General features: G+C 35.5%; 1 protein-coding gene across 1 annotated transcript; it reads right to left on the reverse strand.

The window, feature by feature from the left end:
- Positions 1 to 8886: 8886 nt before the first annotated feature.
- LOC110264103 (uncharacterized) lies at positions 8887 to 11420 on the reverse strand. The gene is made up of 9 exons (XM_088490913.1): positions 11234 to 11420; positions 11051 to 11147; positions 10919 to 10952; positions 10656 to 10789; positions 10431 to 10563; positions 9896 to 10025; positions 9606 to 9769; positions 9166 to 9471; positions 8887 to 9057 (listed from the first exon to the last, which is right to left on the reverse strand). Exons 1-9 carry the CDS (start codon positions 11418 to 11420, stop codon positions 8887 to 8889), a joined length of 1356 nt encoding a protein of 451 aa, XP_088347039.1.
- Between the last annotated feature and the right edge of the window lie 5292 nt (positions 11421 to 16712).

A 16712-nucleotide genomic window follows, 5' to 3' on the forward strand; every position in this document is an offset into this window, starting at 1 on the left:
GCTAATGCCCTTAAGATCACTTATGGACCACCCAAGAGCTGTCTTGTGTGTCCTCAGCACCTGAATTAGTGCTTTCTCTTCCTGTGGATTTAAAGCAGAGCTTATGATCACCGAAAAAGTGTCAACTTCTCCCAGAAATGCATATTTCAGGGATGGTGGTAGTGGTTTGAGCTCGGGTTTAGGAGGCTTATCCTCTTTCTGAGGAATTTTCAGAGGTTCTTTTATTTCCTCTGGTTCCTCCAGATCAGGCTGAACATCTTTAAAGATGTCCTCTAGCTCTGATTCGAGACTCTCAGTCATATTGATCTCTTCCACCAAGGAGTCAATAATATCAACGCTCATGCAGTCATTTGATGTGTCTGGATGCTGCATAGCTTTGACAACATTTAACTTGAACTCATCCTCATTGACTCTCAGGGTCACTTCCCCTTTTTGGACATCAATGAGAGTTCATCCAGTTGCTAGGAAGGGTCTTCCTAGAATGAGAGTTTCACTCTTGTGCTCCTCCATTTCCAGCACTACAAAGTCAGTGGAAAAGGCAAATGGCCCAACCTTGACAATCATGTCCTCAATTATGCCTGATGGATATTTAATGGAGCCATCAGCAAGTTGAAGACATATCCGGGTTGGTTTGACCTCTTCAGTCAAGCCAAGCTTTCTGATAGTGGATGCATAGATTATATTGATACTTGCCCCAAGGTCACATAGAGCTGTCTTGGTACAAGTACCCTCTAATGTGCATGGTATCATAAAGCTTCCGGGATCCTTAAGCTTTTCTGGTAAGCTTGTTAGAATGACTGCACTGCATTCGTCAGTGAGAAAAACTTTTTTAGTTTCTCTCCAATCCTTCTTATGACTTAAGATCTCTTTCATGAACTTAGCATAAGAGGGTATTTGCTCAAGTGCCTCTGCAAACGGAATCTTTATTTCAAGAGTCCTGAGATAGTCTACAAAGTGGGCAAATTGTTTATCCTGTTTCGCTTGGCGGAGTTTCTGAGGATAAGGCATCTTGGCTTTATATTTTTCAACCTTAGTTGCTGCAAGTTTATTTCCTACAGAGGCAGGTTGAGAAGCCTTCTTGAGGGAGTTACCATCAACACTTGCAGGTGTCTGAACCCTCATTGGCGTTTGAACGCCAGGATAGGGAGATGGAAGGGCGTTTAACTCCAGATTCCTACCCTTTTCTGGCGTTTGAACGCCAGACTTATTCCTCTCTGGGCTCTTACTGTTCTCAGAGGGATTTTGGGTAGCAAGTTGCTCATCCTCTGTCAGCTGTTCTTTTCTTGGCTTTCTGCTGCTTTGAGTTGAGGTATTTAATATTTTTCCACTTCTTAATTGAACTGCTTGGCATTCTTCTGTTATCTGTTTTGATAACTACTATTTTGTCTGATTCAAATGTGATTCCATATCCTTGTTAGCATTTTTGGTTTCTTGTAGCATCTCCTTAAATTCTGCTAACTGCTTTGTTATAGAAGATAGTTGCTGATTGAGTTCAGCAACTTGTTCCTGAGGACTAAAGTCAGTTGATACTGCCTTAGCTTCTTATTTCATGGAGGACTCACTACTTATGTACAGATGTTGATTTCTAGCAACTGTATCGATAAGCTCTTGAGCCTCTTTAATAGTCTTTTTCATGTGTATAGATCCACCAGCTGAGTGGTCTAGAGATATCTGAGCTTTTTCTGTAAGCTCGTAGTAGAAGATGTCTAACTGCACCCACTCTGAAAACATTTCAGAGGGGCATTTCCTTAGCATCCCTCTGTACCTCTCCCAAGCGTTATAAAGGGATTCGTCATCCTCTTGTTTAAAGCCTTGGATGTCCAGCCTTAGCTGTGTCTTCCTTTTTGGAGGAAAATATTGATTCAAGAATTTGTCTGATAACTGTTTCCATGTTCTTATGCTTGCTGTGGGTTGGTTATTTAACCACCTCTTAGCTTGATCTTTTACAGCAAATGAAAATAGTAATAATCTGTATACATCCTGATCTACCTCCTTGTCACGCACTGTGTCAGCAATTTGCAAGAACTGCACCAGAAACTCAGTAGGTTCTTCCTGTGGAAGACCGAAATACTGGCAATTTTGCTGCACCATGACAATGAGCTGAGGATTTAGCTCAAAACTGCTTGCTCTGATGGGAGGTATACAGATGCTACTCCCATATGCAGCAGTAATGGGGTTAGCATATGACCCCAGAGTCCTTCTAGATTGTTCTTGTCCACTTTGGTCCATGATGGAAAAAAGGGAATTGAGGTGAATTGCAAATATATTTTTATTTTTATTTTATTTAATTAAAATCAAACCAAATAAATTAAAAAAAAGGTAAAATAAAATAATTAGAAATTAAAATATAAATTTCGAAATTAAAAGAAAAAATGTAAATTCGAAAACTAAAATAATTACTTAATTAAAAAGATTTGAAAAACTTTGGATATGATTTTTGAAAAAGATTTTGAATTTTGAAATTTTAAAACTAAAACAGGATAAAATAAAAATTTTAAAAATAGAAATCTGAATTTTTAATTGAGATATTCGAAAATTCAATTAGATGGAGAGAAAATATATTTTTGAAATTAATGAAGAAAGAGAAAAACAGTAAAATTGACACCAAACTTATAATTTTTAGATCAAAACAAGGAAAACAAACATGAAAACTTTGAATATCGAGATGAACATTGAAAGCAACTTTTGAAAAATTTTTAAGAAAACAGAAACACAAAGGACACCAAACTTAAAAATTTTTATACTCTGAGCACTAATAATTCGAAAAAAATGAAAGAAAAATAAAATTATGCAATTGACACCAAACTTAAAATATGAAACTAAACTCAAACAGAAGACTAAATCATGAAGTTATTGGTTTTGAAAATTTTCGAAAATAATTTAGAAAAATAAAATAAGGATTTTAAAATTTTAACCAAAAACAATAATAGAAGACTCTAAACCAAAAAAAAGAAAAATTTTTCCTAATCTAAGCAACAAAATAAACCGTCAGTTGTTCAAACTCGAACAATCCCCGGCAACAGTGCCAAAAACTTGGTGCACGAAATCACAATCACACTTTTGCAATTCCGCACAACTAACCAGCAAGTGCACTGGGTCGTCCAAGTAATATCTTACATGAGTAAGGGTCGATCCCACGGAGATTGTCGGCTTGAAGCAAGCTATGGTTATCTTGTAGTTCTTAGTCAGGATATCAGTAATGATTTTTAGTTTTAATTGCAAAAAGTAAAAGAACATGAAATAAATACTTGTTAAGCAGTAATGGAGAACAGGTTGAGGTTTTGGAGATGCTCTTTCTTCTGAATCTCTGCTTTCCTACTGTCTTCTTCTTCACGCACACAAGGCTCCTTCCATGGCAAGCTTTATGTTGGTGGATCACCGTTGTCAATGGCTACTATCCTTCCTCTCAGTGAAAATGGTCCAAATGCGCTGTCACCGCACGGCTAATCATCTGTCGGTTCTCACTCATGTTGGAATAGGATTCATTGATCCTTTTGCGTCTGTCACTACGCCTAGCACTCGCGAGTTTGAAGCTCGTCACAGTCATCCCATCCCAGATCCTACTCGGAATACCACATACATGGTTTAGACTTTTCAGATCTCAAGAATGGCCGCCAATAATTCTAGCCTATACCACGAAGGTTCTAATCTTAGATTAGAAACCCAAGAGATATGCACTCAAGCTATTGCAGATAGAACGGAGGTGGTTGTCAGGCACGCGTTCATAGGTGAGAATGATAATGAGTGTCATGGATCATCACATTCATCAAGTTGAAGTGCGAGTGAATATCTTAGAATAGAAACAGGCGTGATTGAATAGAAAACAGTAATAATTGCATTAATCCATCGAAACACAGCAGAGCTCCTCACCCCCAACCATGGGGTTTAGAGACTCATGCCATAGAAGATACAAAATTCAGATGTAAAATGTCATGAGGTACAAAATAAATCTCTAAAAGTAGTTTTTATACTGAACTAGTGACCTAGGTTTACAGAAAATGAGTAAACTAAGATAGATAGTGCAGAAATCCACTTCCGGGGCCCACTTGGTGTGTGTTTGGGCTGAGCATTGAAGCTTTCACGTGCATAGGCTGCTCCTGGCGTTTAACTCTAGCTTTTGTGCCAGTTTGGGCGTTTAACTCCAACTTTTATGCCAATTCTGGCGTTTAACGCCAGAATAGGGCAGAGACTTGGCATTAAACGCCAGTTTGCGTGATTTTAACTCGGGCAAAGTATAGACTATTATATATTGATAGAAATCCCAAGATGTCTACTTTCTAACGTAATTGAGAGCGCACCAATTGGGCTTCTGTAGCTCCAGAAAATCTATTTCGAGTGCAGGGAGGTCAGAATCCAACGGCATCTGCAGTCCTTTTTCAGCCTCTGAATCAGATTTTTGCTCAGGTCCCTTAATTTCAGCCAGAAAATACCTAAAATTATAGAAAAACACACAAACTCATAGTAAAGTCCAGAAATATAATTTTTATTTAAAAACTAATAAAAATATAATAAAAAGTAACTAAAACATATTAAAAACTACCTAAAAATAATGTCCAAAAGCGTATAAATTATCCGCTTATCAGTAACTGAATTTTTCCCTTTGAGCAACAAACAGTAAAAATAGGACAATTAACTGTAGAATCTCTTTCAACACGTTCTAATAACCAGAAATACGTGCCACAAATTGAACATTCATAATTAGGGTCACCAACATCAAGGCAACCTGGTAAACATAAAATCGAGAAAAATATACACAACAATAAAAGAATTTCATCTGAATTATATGACACGAAATAGATTCAACACAACATGAATAAACCATTAGCATAATGATATAATATAGACTAAATACTTGACTCATTTGAATGTTGTGAGAAAAATATATCACAAAACACTATTTCTATTTTACACTAACTTAATAACATCTCATGACATAATCACAATGGGATGTTTTAGCACTAAATAAATAAGGATTCTATTTTACTGTTCTTGAATAATATATGATTTAAGAAAGAGAGCGTACCTTGTATCTCACTTTGCAAGAACAGAAGATGATCAATAACAGAACCAACTTGACTGAATGAATTTATGGAAGGATCATATATTTCTGATTGGTCTATATCATCCATCATCTATTTTGATTTAAAATAAGACAAACTTATGTAAAGATATATTTGTCAACCAAATATAAACAAAAATTAATCATGCAATAAGAAATCAATTAATTATCTAATAATGAACATGCAAGCTGAACACTACAAATATAATAAAGTATGAAAATCAATAAAAATTAAACATTCATTTATGAACTAAGTAAATATAAATAAAACTAAATGCACATTCAAGAAGAGTTTCATTTTTTATAACATTAGAATAGACTTTGTTTTATTATTTTAATCACTGATACTAACTACAAACGTTCAAATTAAATAATCTAAATTACTATTAGAATCATTTTGCATTTTTTTAGACGCTAATGACTCAATTGGTTCTTAGAATTTTGTAAAATTTTAAAACAAGTGCCTATATTTTTGTTGTTAACTTTAATTGAGTCATTGCACAATTTTTTTTCTTAATTGGCTACCAAGGCTTTCTTTTTCTCTTACTTCAATCCATGCACCATATTATTTATTGTAAATAGCTCGTCATACAATTGACCAAATCACTATCGAGAGAGGCATAATTGAAGAAACTGAAAAAAAAAATTTAACAAAGAACTAAAAGAAAAAATATTTATATGGAACTAATAGAAGATTTGTAGAAATTAAAGGAATGGACAGAATAATTAAACCTTTTTTTTTAATGTACAACTACTGATTATGACATAAAATCATAGCTGTAAGAACCGGACCAGATCTGCCGGTTCAGCCGGGAAACCGATGAACCAGTCAAACCGGCAGTCCGGCCAGTTCAGATTTAGCTTTGAACCGAAGAAGAATGTCAACTGCTTAAAACCGGCCGGTTCCTCACAAACCGGACAAAACCGGCCAAAACTGGTCAGTCCTATGGTGCTCACAACAAATGCAAGTCTTGGATGCTCCAGCAGCATTTGAATATTGGATCCAATATTCAAAAATGCTTGCAATGGGTATTAAACCCATGTCTCCTTGCTAGGCAAGCATAAGGAATACCACCAAGCTGTTGTGTTCATTTGTAAATCTACGTCCTAATTATTCTATATATTATATACATACACAACTGAATTATTTGATATGTATTTAATTTAATTTTAGTTTTATACTCAATTTTTTTAATTCTTTAGAATTTATAGAATTATTAAAATAAATATCAAATATTTTAATATTTACATTTACATATTAAAATCTTAGTAAAGATATTTATTTGAAATTTTTTAGAATATTGAGTTAGTAAGTCTTCGAAGATTTTGCCTTAGGACAAATTAGTAGGGACATCTAAGCATCACCACTAAATTTCACATGATAAATTAATGGAGGGACGTAATGTGTTCATGGTTTACTATCTTGAAGGATCAAATTCATATTTAATTTTTGGTTTAATTACTCTGTTGGTCCTTATAGTTTCGTGAAATTTTCAATTAGGTCCCTATACTTTTTTTCTTTTTAATTGAGTCCCTGCACTAATTTTTTTTTTTCAATTAAGTCCTTCTTAGTAGTAATTGGCTTAATTTTTTAGGGACCCAACTAAAAAAAAGAATTAGTATAGGGACCTAAATAAAAGAAAAAAAAAGTGTAGGGACCCAATTAAAAAAAATTTGGTGCAAGGACTCAATTAAAAGGAAAAAAAAGTATAGAGACCTAATTGAAAATTTCGCGAAACTATAGGGACCAACAGAGTAATTAAACCTTAATTTTTTTTTTCAAGGGCTAATTCATCTGAAGTAGAAAATTTTAAAGATGGACCTAATTGTCACTTTATTCAATTTTTTACTATTTTATATCTTTTATTGACGTACAACCGGTTCTATCGGTTCAATCAGTGACTCACCGGTTGAACCAGTGAACCAGTGACCCAGTAACCTGAGTGGTTCGATCACCAGTTCAATTCTGAGAACTACACATAAAACTAAGAAACTTTCAACAAATACCCCTGGTCTATTATTTAGCTAGAAAAGTTAACTAATTAACTAATTACGTGATTCTAATCACATACATAACCAACAAACTTTTCATATTGTTCAAGACAAAAATAAACACTAATTAAACAATTTAATAACCTCTAGTCCTTGTGTATGTTTGAAAAAACTATATAAATTAAACCTATCTACTGATCTAAACGATTCAATAAAGAATTTTATAATGGCCTTAATTATGTTTACCACATGCGACAACTGGTCAGGCTTATGCTAGCTAATCTAATTACCTTCAATAACTGTACGCTTTGAATTAATTATTAACTATTTGAATAACTTTCAGCCATGTAAACAACAACAACTAAACAATTTCACGATTATGTTAGCTAATTTAATAACAACTTATCACAATTTAGGGTTATTATAATTACTTTAAATCATATCTAGAATTATTAAATCACGTTTGATTCTACAAATATTAATTGAGTTGTCAAATTAAAAACAGACCAAGTACAGAAGTTTAGTCATATGTTTAATTAGAAATTCTCTGGGTTACTAATACTTAAAGTAACCCTTTTAGGTGTAACAGCATAAAAAAACAATAATAAATGACTTAAATACATTTGCTATTAGATATAAATCAAAGAAACTTAAAATAATTTAACAGAAAAAAATTGGACGGGGATAAAATACTTAAAGATATTATTATACCTGACAAAATAATATTTGAACTCTGATTAACATTCTGGGACACCTCAAATAAATTTTCTAAAAAATAAGAAGAAATAGAAACATTGAAAACATATAAAATAAACAGATAAATTATTAGAAACACAAAGATTAACTACAAAAATATAAAGAGAGCAATAAAAATTACCCATATAATCATTCAAAGAGAGAGCAGGCATCGAGGAATCAAGGGCCTCTAAAGCATTACAAAACAAAGAAAAATTACAAACAGTCGCATAGATATCAAATCACTGAAAATTGGAGTATAAAACACTAAAAATATCATGAAATTCAATTCAGTACTGACCTCTTGCATTTCGATGGTGACTTTGTGTTCGCTTTCTTTTCAAAGAATTTTGCCTATATTCTCTAGCACGAACAGAGTTATGAGACATCTTTGTTACTCGTACTAAACAGAATAAGAGGATGAAACATAAAAGGCAAGAAGTACGCCTAATTCATTGCCAAAAAGATATGCATATCGTTAAGTTCCTATAAGCAACAGGTGAAAAACAAAAGGAGGGGGAGGGGGATGGCTGGGAGCAAAATTTATCAAACACACCAACAAAGAACTCATATAACCATGCACACCTTTGATAACATAGAAAATGAAAGAAATAAAGTATTATAATGAACACCAATAACTAATCAACATGAAAAGATAAAGTTGTACAACAATAAACAGATACAAATAAGAACTGCTACCTTTTCATTAAAATATTGATTGATAGTGATATACACAATTACATATGGCTATCTCCCCTATGATAAGGAAGATTTCAACATCTGACCACATATCCTAGTATGTAACCTAAAGAGGGTACAACATTAAAAATGTGTCCAATCCCTAGCAAAGTCACTATTACAAAAGGAGGAGCTGAGAATAGACCAAGTTGGCACATTACCCGAGCCATCACAAAAGGAAAACCCCTATATCTGACAATCCTATTTGTTGGATATAATCCAAAAAAGTCAAATCAAAATAGCATCTAGCCAGCATGATTACATGTCCATCTATTTGGAATCACAAGGCTTCCTAAATACTTATAGATACACTATATAAAACACCTACACCTAGACACAGCAGCTCAATTCCACACCTTCAATCAAACTCCATTAACCTTGGCAACCTTGAACCCACGCCCATCTACATCAACAGCAGCCTCTTCAAATTGAGGATTCAAATTCCTCTTACCCTTGGAGGTGACAACATGATTTTCATGAATAAGCTTCTCTCCATATTGCGAAGGTGCTTCAAGAACATGGGACAACACCTCCTATCACAAAGAAATTAAAAAAAAGATATGAAACTCACTCAAGAATGCAAAATACAATTAGAAACAGCACACATAGGAATGAGAAAAAAAATTATTATCCATCAGCACCTGAGTTTCTTTTTCTGCTGAGCTAAGCAATATATCCAGTTCAGCAAAAAGATCATCACTAACAGTATCATTGCTGGGTGTTTTCTCTTCTTTTCCATGTTCACCATCAATTAAGCCAACAAACTCAGTCCCTCCAGAAACAGCAGGCTGTTTTTCAGCCAAAAAATTTATAAGAACGGGGGATTTACACAAAATCCCAGAACACTCACCAACATCTTTCTCACTTTTGATAAAACTATCTGAAGACTCCTTCTTAATACCAACATCCCCTTTTCCACAAGGAACAGATTTGTGTAAATCATGCTCCTATTCATATGCCATAAGAGTTTAAAAATACATAAGACCATAACAGAAATTCACCACAGTACAATAAAAAAATAAAAAATAAGAAATTAATGATGAATTAACACAATCTAAAAATATTTGTATGTATATCTAACCTTTTTTGGAGTAGACTCGTCATCAGCATCATAATCGAGAAGTTCAAATATCGCAATAATGGTGGAATCATCACAATTTCTCCTAACTCGGAAAGTCCCATAAAATGTATCATGTGGGACACCTTTGGTATCAACCTTGAGCAGCAACTTCTTTCCAATGAGCCCTTAGAATATGGGAGGATAAGTATCCCCACATATAAGCTATTTTGAAAGTAATACATAAGAAATATAGAGTTTGAATAAGAAATATGGCAAACCATAAAGTGAACAACACATAAAAGAAAACTAACAACATACACTTGCATCTCTTTGAACCTCAATAAACAAGTCAGCACATGATTTCTTAAGCAAATAAGATGCCTCACGATCAAAGAGAAGGAAAATACCTTCCTCAGTATGATCTTCAACTATTATTTTAATCTGCAGAGAAAAAAAAAAAGAACACAATCATTCAGATAAATAATATGAAGAAACCTTATTTTTATAAACAATCCACTCTACAAAATGAGAAGACATTTTCAACAAAATTTCTGACCTTAGAGTGACATTAGTTATGTGCTTCAAACAAAAATCACAATAATATGCACCATTTTGAGGATAGATACCCTTTCCACACACACAAGCAGAATACCACCAACCTCCATCCTCAATAATACCTTGGATTGCACCAAAAATGATAAAAGAACCCTCCTATCCAATGGGCATTTCAGAGTTAATTAACAACATGAATGAAAAAATAGATCTGGAAATTCTTGTTTGATTTTCTTTTTCGGTTCATTTCTGTATAAAAGAAACAGAAAGACAACTAACTCAAAAGAAAACAACCGGATTGTTATCTTGAAGCTCTTCAATAGTGTATTTTCTAGTTAAACGCATGAAATCATCTTCTAAGGAGAGAACTTTACCCTCATTTGCAATAAACAGTGGCTGGGTACCATTAACACCTTGCTCAATCATACTAAAAAAAAAATACAAATACTTGTACTTGTTACTCCAGATTGCTTGTAAATAAAGAATACAATAAACATCAACAAAATAAAGCATGCTAACCTCTGCCTGAATTCAACAACTTCAGGAATATCAGGATTAAATAACATTTGAGTGGCATACATCACATTTTGAAGACCTACTTGACCTACACAGCAACAAAGAAAGAGTCTAGCAAACTTTATTGGAGACAATACCTAGAGCAGCCATGAGATGTACAGAAAAAAAAACAATATACCCCTAAAGAACTTGACTTTTGCAAGTTAAATGACTACAACAGGCTGCTCCACATAGCCAGAGGCAAGAAAATGATTTACTTAATTAACATAATCCCCAAACAATGCACATCGCACTGTAAGACTGAAACTCAAAAGATGACAAAGAATCAAACAGAAAATAAGCAAAAAAGATCATTAAAAGATAAAGAGAAAGCACCAGAAATGACTTAATCAACAAACTCTTTTGAATTTAATTCCAATGCAATCATTTTCACAATTTTCCCCTCTTTTGCATATTCTTTCTCTTCTCCGACTGAAGTTAAAAGACCAATGACATCTATTCCAAATAAACACAACCTATTAACTATTCAAAGGATTTGTTAAAAAAACTTCAATAACAGAAAAGCAGGAAGATATACACACCAACTAAAAAATCATAATCTTGGGTCATGTTCAGCAGCTCAGAAAAAGGAAACATGTTGAAACAACTCTTAGGGATAACATCTTCATCAACAGCTACAACAGTGGTTCGGTGAAGGAAAACCAATTTGAATTCATGAGAAGTTACTCTATAACTATCATGATTTGACACAACAGTAAAATATGTCATTCTATAAACTTGTCCTTCAACTATATGATCCCTAAACCTATTAAGGAGTGGTTTCTTGACTGTAGCTTGTATTTTTCCACACTAGAAATCGAACAAAAGAACAAAATCAGAATAATAAAACACATAATTTAAAGTTGAAAACTTAAAAAACAACAAGTAAGACCATATTTAAAAGAGAAGCTAATAGGGGCTAACATGCTCATCAAGGAGAATTATCTCCGTTGAGTTAGGAACCTCATGGTTACCAAAAGAGGGTACAACCCAAAGCCTTAGAACCCTAACTTTCAGTCTCCAAGCCTCTTGATGAGCGGATATTTTATACGCTTTTTGGGGTTAATTTCATATAGATTTTAGTATGTTTTAGTTGGTTTTTAGTTTATTTTCATTAGTTTCTAGGCAAAATTCATATTTCTGGACTTTACTATGAGTTTGTATATTTTTCTATAATTTCAGGTATTTTCTGGCTGAAATTGAGGGAGCTGAGCAAAAATCTGATTCAGGCTGAAAAAGGACTGCTGATGCTGTTGGATTCTGACCTCCCTGCACTCAAAATGGATTATCTGGAGCTACAGGACTCCAAATGGCGTGCTTTTAATTGCGTTGGAAAGTAGACATCCAGGGCTTTCCAGCAATATATAATAGTCCATATTTTACTCAAGGATAGATGACGTAAACTGGCGTTCAACGCCAGTTCTCTGCCCAATTCTGGCGTCCAGCGCCAGAAACAAGTTGCAAGTTGGAGTTCAACGCCAGAAAAGGATCCAAAGCTGGCGTTGAATGCCCAAAACAGCCCCAGGCACGTGAAAGCTTTAGTCTCAGCCCCAGCACACACCAAGTGGGCCCCAGAAGTGGATTTCTGCACTATCTGTTATAGTTTACTTATTTTTTGTAAACCTAGGTTACTAGTTTAAGTATTTAAACAACTTTTAGAGATTTATTTTGTATCTCATGACATTTTTAGATCAAAACTTTATACTTTTTGACGGCATGAGTCTCTAAACTCCATTGTTGGGGGTGAGGAGCTCTACTGTGTCTCGATGAATTAATGTAAGTATTTCTGTTTTCCATTCAAACATGCGTGTTCCTATCTAAGATATCCATTCGCGCCTAACTATGGAGAAGGTAATGATCAGTGACACTCATCACCTTCCTCAATCCATGAACGTGTGTCTGACAATCACTTCCGTTCTACATCAGATTGAATGAATATCTCTTAGATTCCCTAACCAGAATCTCCGTGGTATAAGCTAGATTGATGGCGGCATTCATGAGAATCCGAAAAGTCTAAACCTTGTCTGTCGTATTCCAAGTAGGATTCTGGGATTGGATGGCTGTGATAAACTTCAAACTCGCGAGTGCTGGGCGTAGTGACAGACGCAAAAGGATAGTAAATCCTATTCCGGTACAACTGAGAACCTGCAGATGATTAGCCGTGCGGTGACAGCGCACCTGGACCCTTTTCACTGGAAGGATGGATGGTAGCCATTGACAACGGTGATCCACCTACACACAGCTTGCCATAGGAGGACGTGCGTGCATGAATCAGAGGACAGAGGAAAGCAGAGATTCTGAAGACAAAGCATCTCCAAAACTCCAACATATTATCCATTACTACATAACAAGTAACCTTTAATCCATGCTCTCTTGTTTATTCACAACTCAACTGATAAATATAATTGACTTCCTGACTAAGAATTGCAAGATAACCATAGATTGCTTCAAACCAACAATCTCCGTGGGATTCGACCCTTACTCACGTAAGGTATTACTTGGACGACCCAGTGCACTTGCTGGTTAGTGGTACGAGTGTGAAAAGTGTGATTCACAATTCGTGCACCAAGTTTTTGGCGCCGTTGCCGAGGATTGTTCGTGTTTGAACAACTGACGGTTTATTTTGTTGCTTAGATTAGGAAAATTTTTTTTTTGGTTTAGAGTCTCTTATTATTGTTCTTGGTTAAAAATATCCTTCTTCAAAACAAGTGTTACATTTATTGCCCAATTGGCTAGAGTGTTGGTTTATGTTCTTGATGATTGGGCACCAGTTTTATTAAAAATCTTTTTCAAAAATAATTTTCCCTTGATTAAATCTTGTGCCAAACTTTAAGTTTGGTGTTTTCTTGTTGATTTTTCTTTGGTTTTCTAAAAATTTTAAGTTTGGTGTTCCTTACTCATGTTCTTGTGTTATTGTGAATCTTCAAAGTGTTCTTGAGTTTTTCCTTGTGTCTTGATCTTAAAATTTTTAAGTTTGGTGTTCCTTGGTGTTTTCCCTCCAAAAAATTTCGAAAACAAGGAGCATTAGATCTAAAAATTTTAATTCTTGTGCTATTTTATTGTTTTTCTCTCTCCTCCTCAAATTCAAAAATATCTTCCCTCTCTATTTTAAAACAAATTTTCGAAAATTATTTTTAAAAATTCAGATTTTTTTTTAAAAAAAATTCATATCTTTTTCAAAAACTTCCTAACCACTTTCTCTCTCCTCATTTTTTCGAAATTCTTCACCCATTTTTATTTATTTTATTTTAATTTTTTTATTTCGAAAATAAAATTAATTAATTAAATAATATATATATATATATATATATATATATATATATATATATATATATATATATATATATTTCTTCTATTTTACATCATCTCCCTTTCTCCATCATGGATCTAAGCGGAAATAAACAGTCCAGGAGGACTCTGGGGTCATATGCTAACCCCTCTACTGCTTCATATGGGAGCAGTATCTGCATACCCTCCATTGGAGTCAGTAGCTTTGAGCTGAATCCTCAGCTCATCATCATGGTGCAGTAAAATTGCCAGTATTCCGGTCTTCCACAGGAAGAACCTACAATGTTTCTGGCACAATTTTTACAAATTGCTGACACAGTACATGATAAGGAAATAGATCAGGATGTCTACAGACTATTACTGTTTCCATTTGCTGTAAAAGATCAAGCTAAGAAGTGGTTAAATAACCAACCTAAGGCCAGCATAAGGACATGGAAACAGCTGACAGAAAAATTCCTGAATCAATATTTTCCCTCAAAATGGATGACACAGCTAAGGCTGGACATCCAAGGCTTTAAACAAGGAGATAAGGAATCTCTTTATGATGCCTGGGAGAGATACAGAGAGATGCTACAAAAATGCCCCTCAGAAATATTTTCAGAGTGGGTTCAGTTAGACATCTTCTATTATGGGCTTGCAGAAGGAGCTCAGATGTCTCTAGATTACTCAGCTGGTGGATCTATCCACATGAGAAAGACAATTGAAGAGGCTCAAGAGCTCATTGATACAGTTGCCAAGAATCAGCATCTGTACCTAAGCAGTGACCCTTCCATGAAAGAAGAGGTTAAAACAGTAACTGCTGAACTCAGCCCTGTAAAACAAGCTGCTGAATTCAATCAGCAATTGGACTTTCTAACAAAGCAGTTAGCCGAATTTAAGGATAAACTACAAGAGACAAGGATGGCTAATATAAATATGGAAGAACAATTGAAGCAAACAAAGCAGCAGCTGTCAAGACAAATAACAGAAGAATGCCAAGCAGTTCAACTAAGAAGTGGGAAAACATTAAATACCCCACCTCAAGGCAGCAAAGAGCCAAGGAATGAGCAAACCACCCAAAATTTACCTGAGGACAGTAAGAGCCCAGGAAAAAGTAATTCTGGCATTAAAACGCCAGCAATCTGGTGGAAGGCTGGCACTGAACGCCCAGACCATGCCCAAGACTGGCGTTCAACGCCAGTAACAAGCAAGGACTGGCGTTCAACGCCAGAAACAAGCAAGGATCTGGCGTTGAACGCCCAAAATGGGTAGGATCTGGCGTTGAACGCCCAAAATGGGCACAGTTCTGGCGTTCAGACGCCAGGAACAGACAAGGAATTGGCGTCTAACGTCACTCCAGCTTCTAACTCTGGAACTCAATTACCAGAGAGGGATCAGATACACACAAGTGCTAATGACAACCCCTCTAAAAAGGCTTCTTCAACCACTTCTGTAGGCAATAAACCTACAGCAACTAAGGTTGAGGAATATAAAGCCAAGATACCTTATCCTCAAAAACTCCGGAAAGAGGAGCAGGATAAGCAATTTGCTCGCTTTGCAGATTATCTAAGGACTCCTGAAATAAAGATCCCATTTGCAGAGGCACTGGAGCAAATACCTTCTTATGCCAAGTTCATGAAAGAGATCTTGAGTCATAAAAAGGATTGGAGAGAAACTGAAAGAGTTCTCCTCACTGAAGAATGCAGTGCAGTCATTCTGAAAAGTGAAAAGCTTAAAGATCCTGGGAGTTTTCTGATACCATGCACATTAGAAGGTAATTGCACCAAGACAACTTTATGTGATCTTGGGGCAAGCATCAACCTGATACCTGCATCCACTATCAGAAAGCTTGGTTTAACTGAGGAAGTTAAACCAACCCGGATATGTCTCCAACTTGCTGATGGCTCCATTAAATACCCATCAGGCGTGATTGAAGACATGATTGTCAGAGTTGGGCCATTCACCTTTCCCACTGACTTTGTAGTGCTGGAAATGGAGGAGCACAAGAGCACTACTCTCATTCTAGGAAGACCCTTCCTAGCAACTGGACGAACCCTCATTGATGTCCAACAAGGGGAAATAACCCTGAGAGTCAATGATGATGAGTTTAAGTTGAATGCTGTCAAAGCCATGCAGCATCCAGACACATCAAAAGACTGCATGAAAGTTGATCTTATTGACTCTTTGGTAGAAGAGATCAACATGGCTGAGAGTCTCGAATCAGAGTTGGAAGACATCTTTAAAGATGTTCAGCCTGATTTGGAGGATTCAGAGGAGATGAAAGAGCCTCTGAAATTTCCTCTGGAAGAGGAAAAACCTCCTAAACCCGAGCTCAAACCATAACCACCATCCCTGAAATATGTATTTCTGGGAGAAGGTGATACTTTTCCAGTGATCATAAGCTCTGCTTTAAATCCACAGGAAGAGGAAGCACTTATTCAAGTGCTAAGGACACACAAGACAGCTCTTGGGTGGTCCATAGGTGACCTTAAGGGCATAAGCCCAGCTAGATGCATGCACAAAATCTTATTGGAGGATAATGCTAAACCAGTGGTTCAACCACAGAGGCGGCTAAATCTAGCCATGAAAGAAGTGGTGCAGAAAGAGGTCACCAAATTATTAGAGGCTGGGATTATTTATCCTATGTCTGATAGCCCCTGGGTGAGCCCTGTCCAAGTCGTCCCAAAAAAGGGAGGCATGACAGTGATTCATAATGAAAAAAATGAACTGGTTCCTACAAGAACAGTTACAGGG

This window comes from Arachis ipaensis, chromosome B6 (genome assembly GCF_059453495.1).
Source record: "Arachis ipaensis isolate K30076 ecotype BB chromosome B6, ASM5945349v1, whole genome shotgun sequence".
Classification (NCBI taxonomy): Eukaryota; Viridiplantae; Streptophyta; class Magnoliopsida; order Fabales; family Fabaceae; genus Arachis; species Arachis ipaensis.

Excerpts from the sequence above, each read along its gene's own strand:
- LOC110264103 (XM_088490913.1), bottom strand. The coding sequence starts at position 11,420 with ATGACATATTTTACTGTTGTGTCAAATCATGATAGTTATAGAGTAACT. Across the intron at positions 11,148-11,233 it reads AGATTATGATTTTTTAGTTG|ATGTCATTGGTCTTTTAACT; the intron begins GTGTGTATATCT and ends TATTTGGAATAG. Across the intron at positions 10,953-11,050 it reads TTGGAATTAAATTCAAAAGA|TCTTACAGTGCGATGTGCAT; the intron begins GTTTGTTGATTA and ends TTTGAGTTTCAG.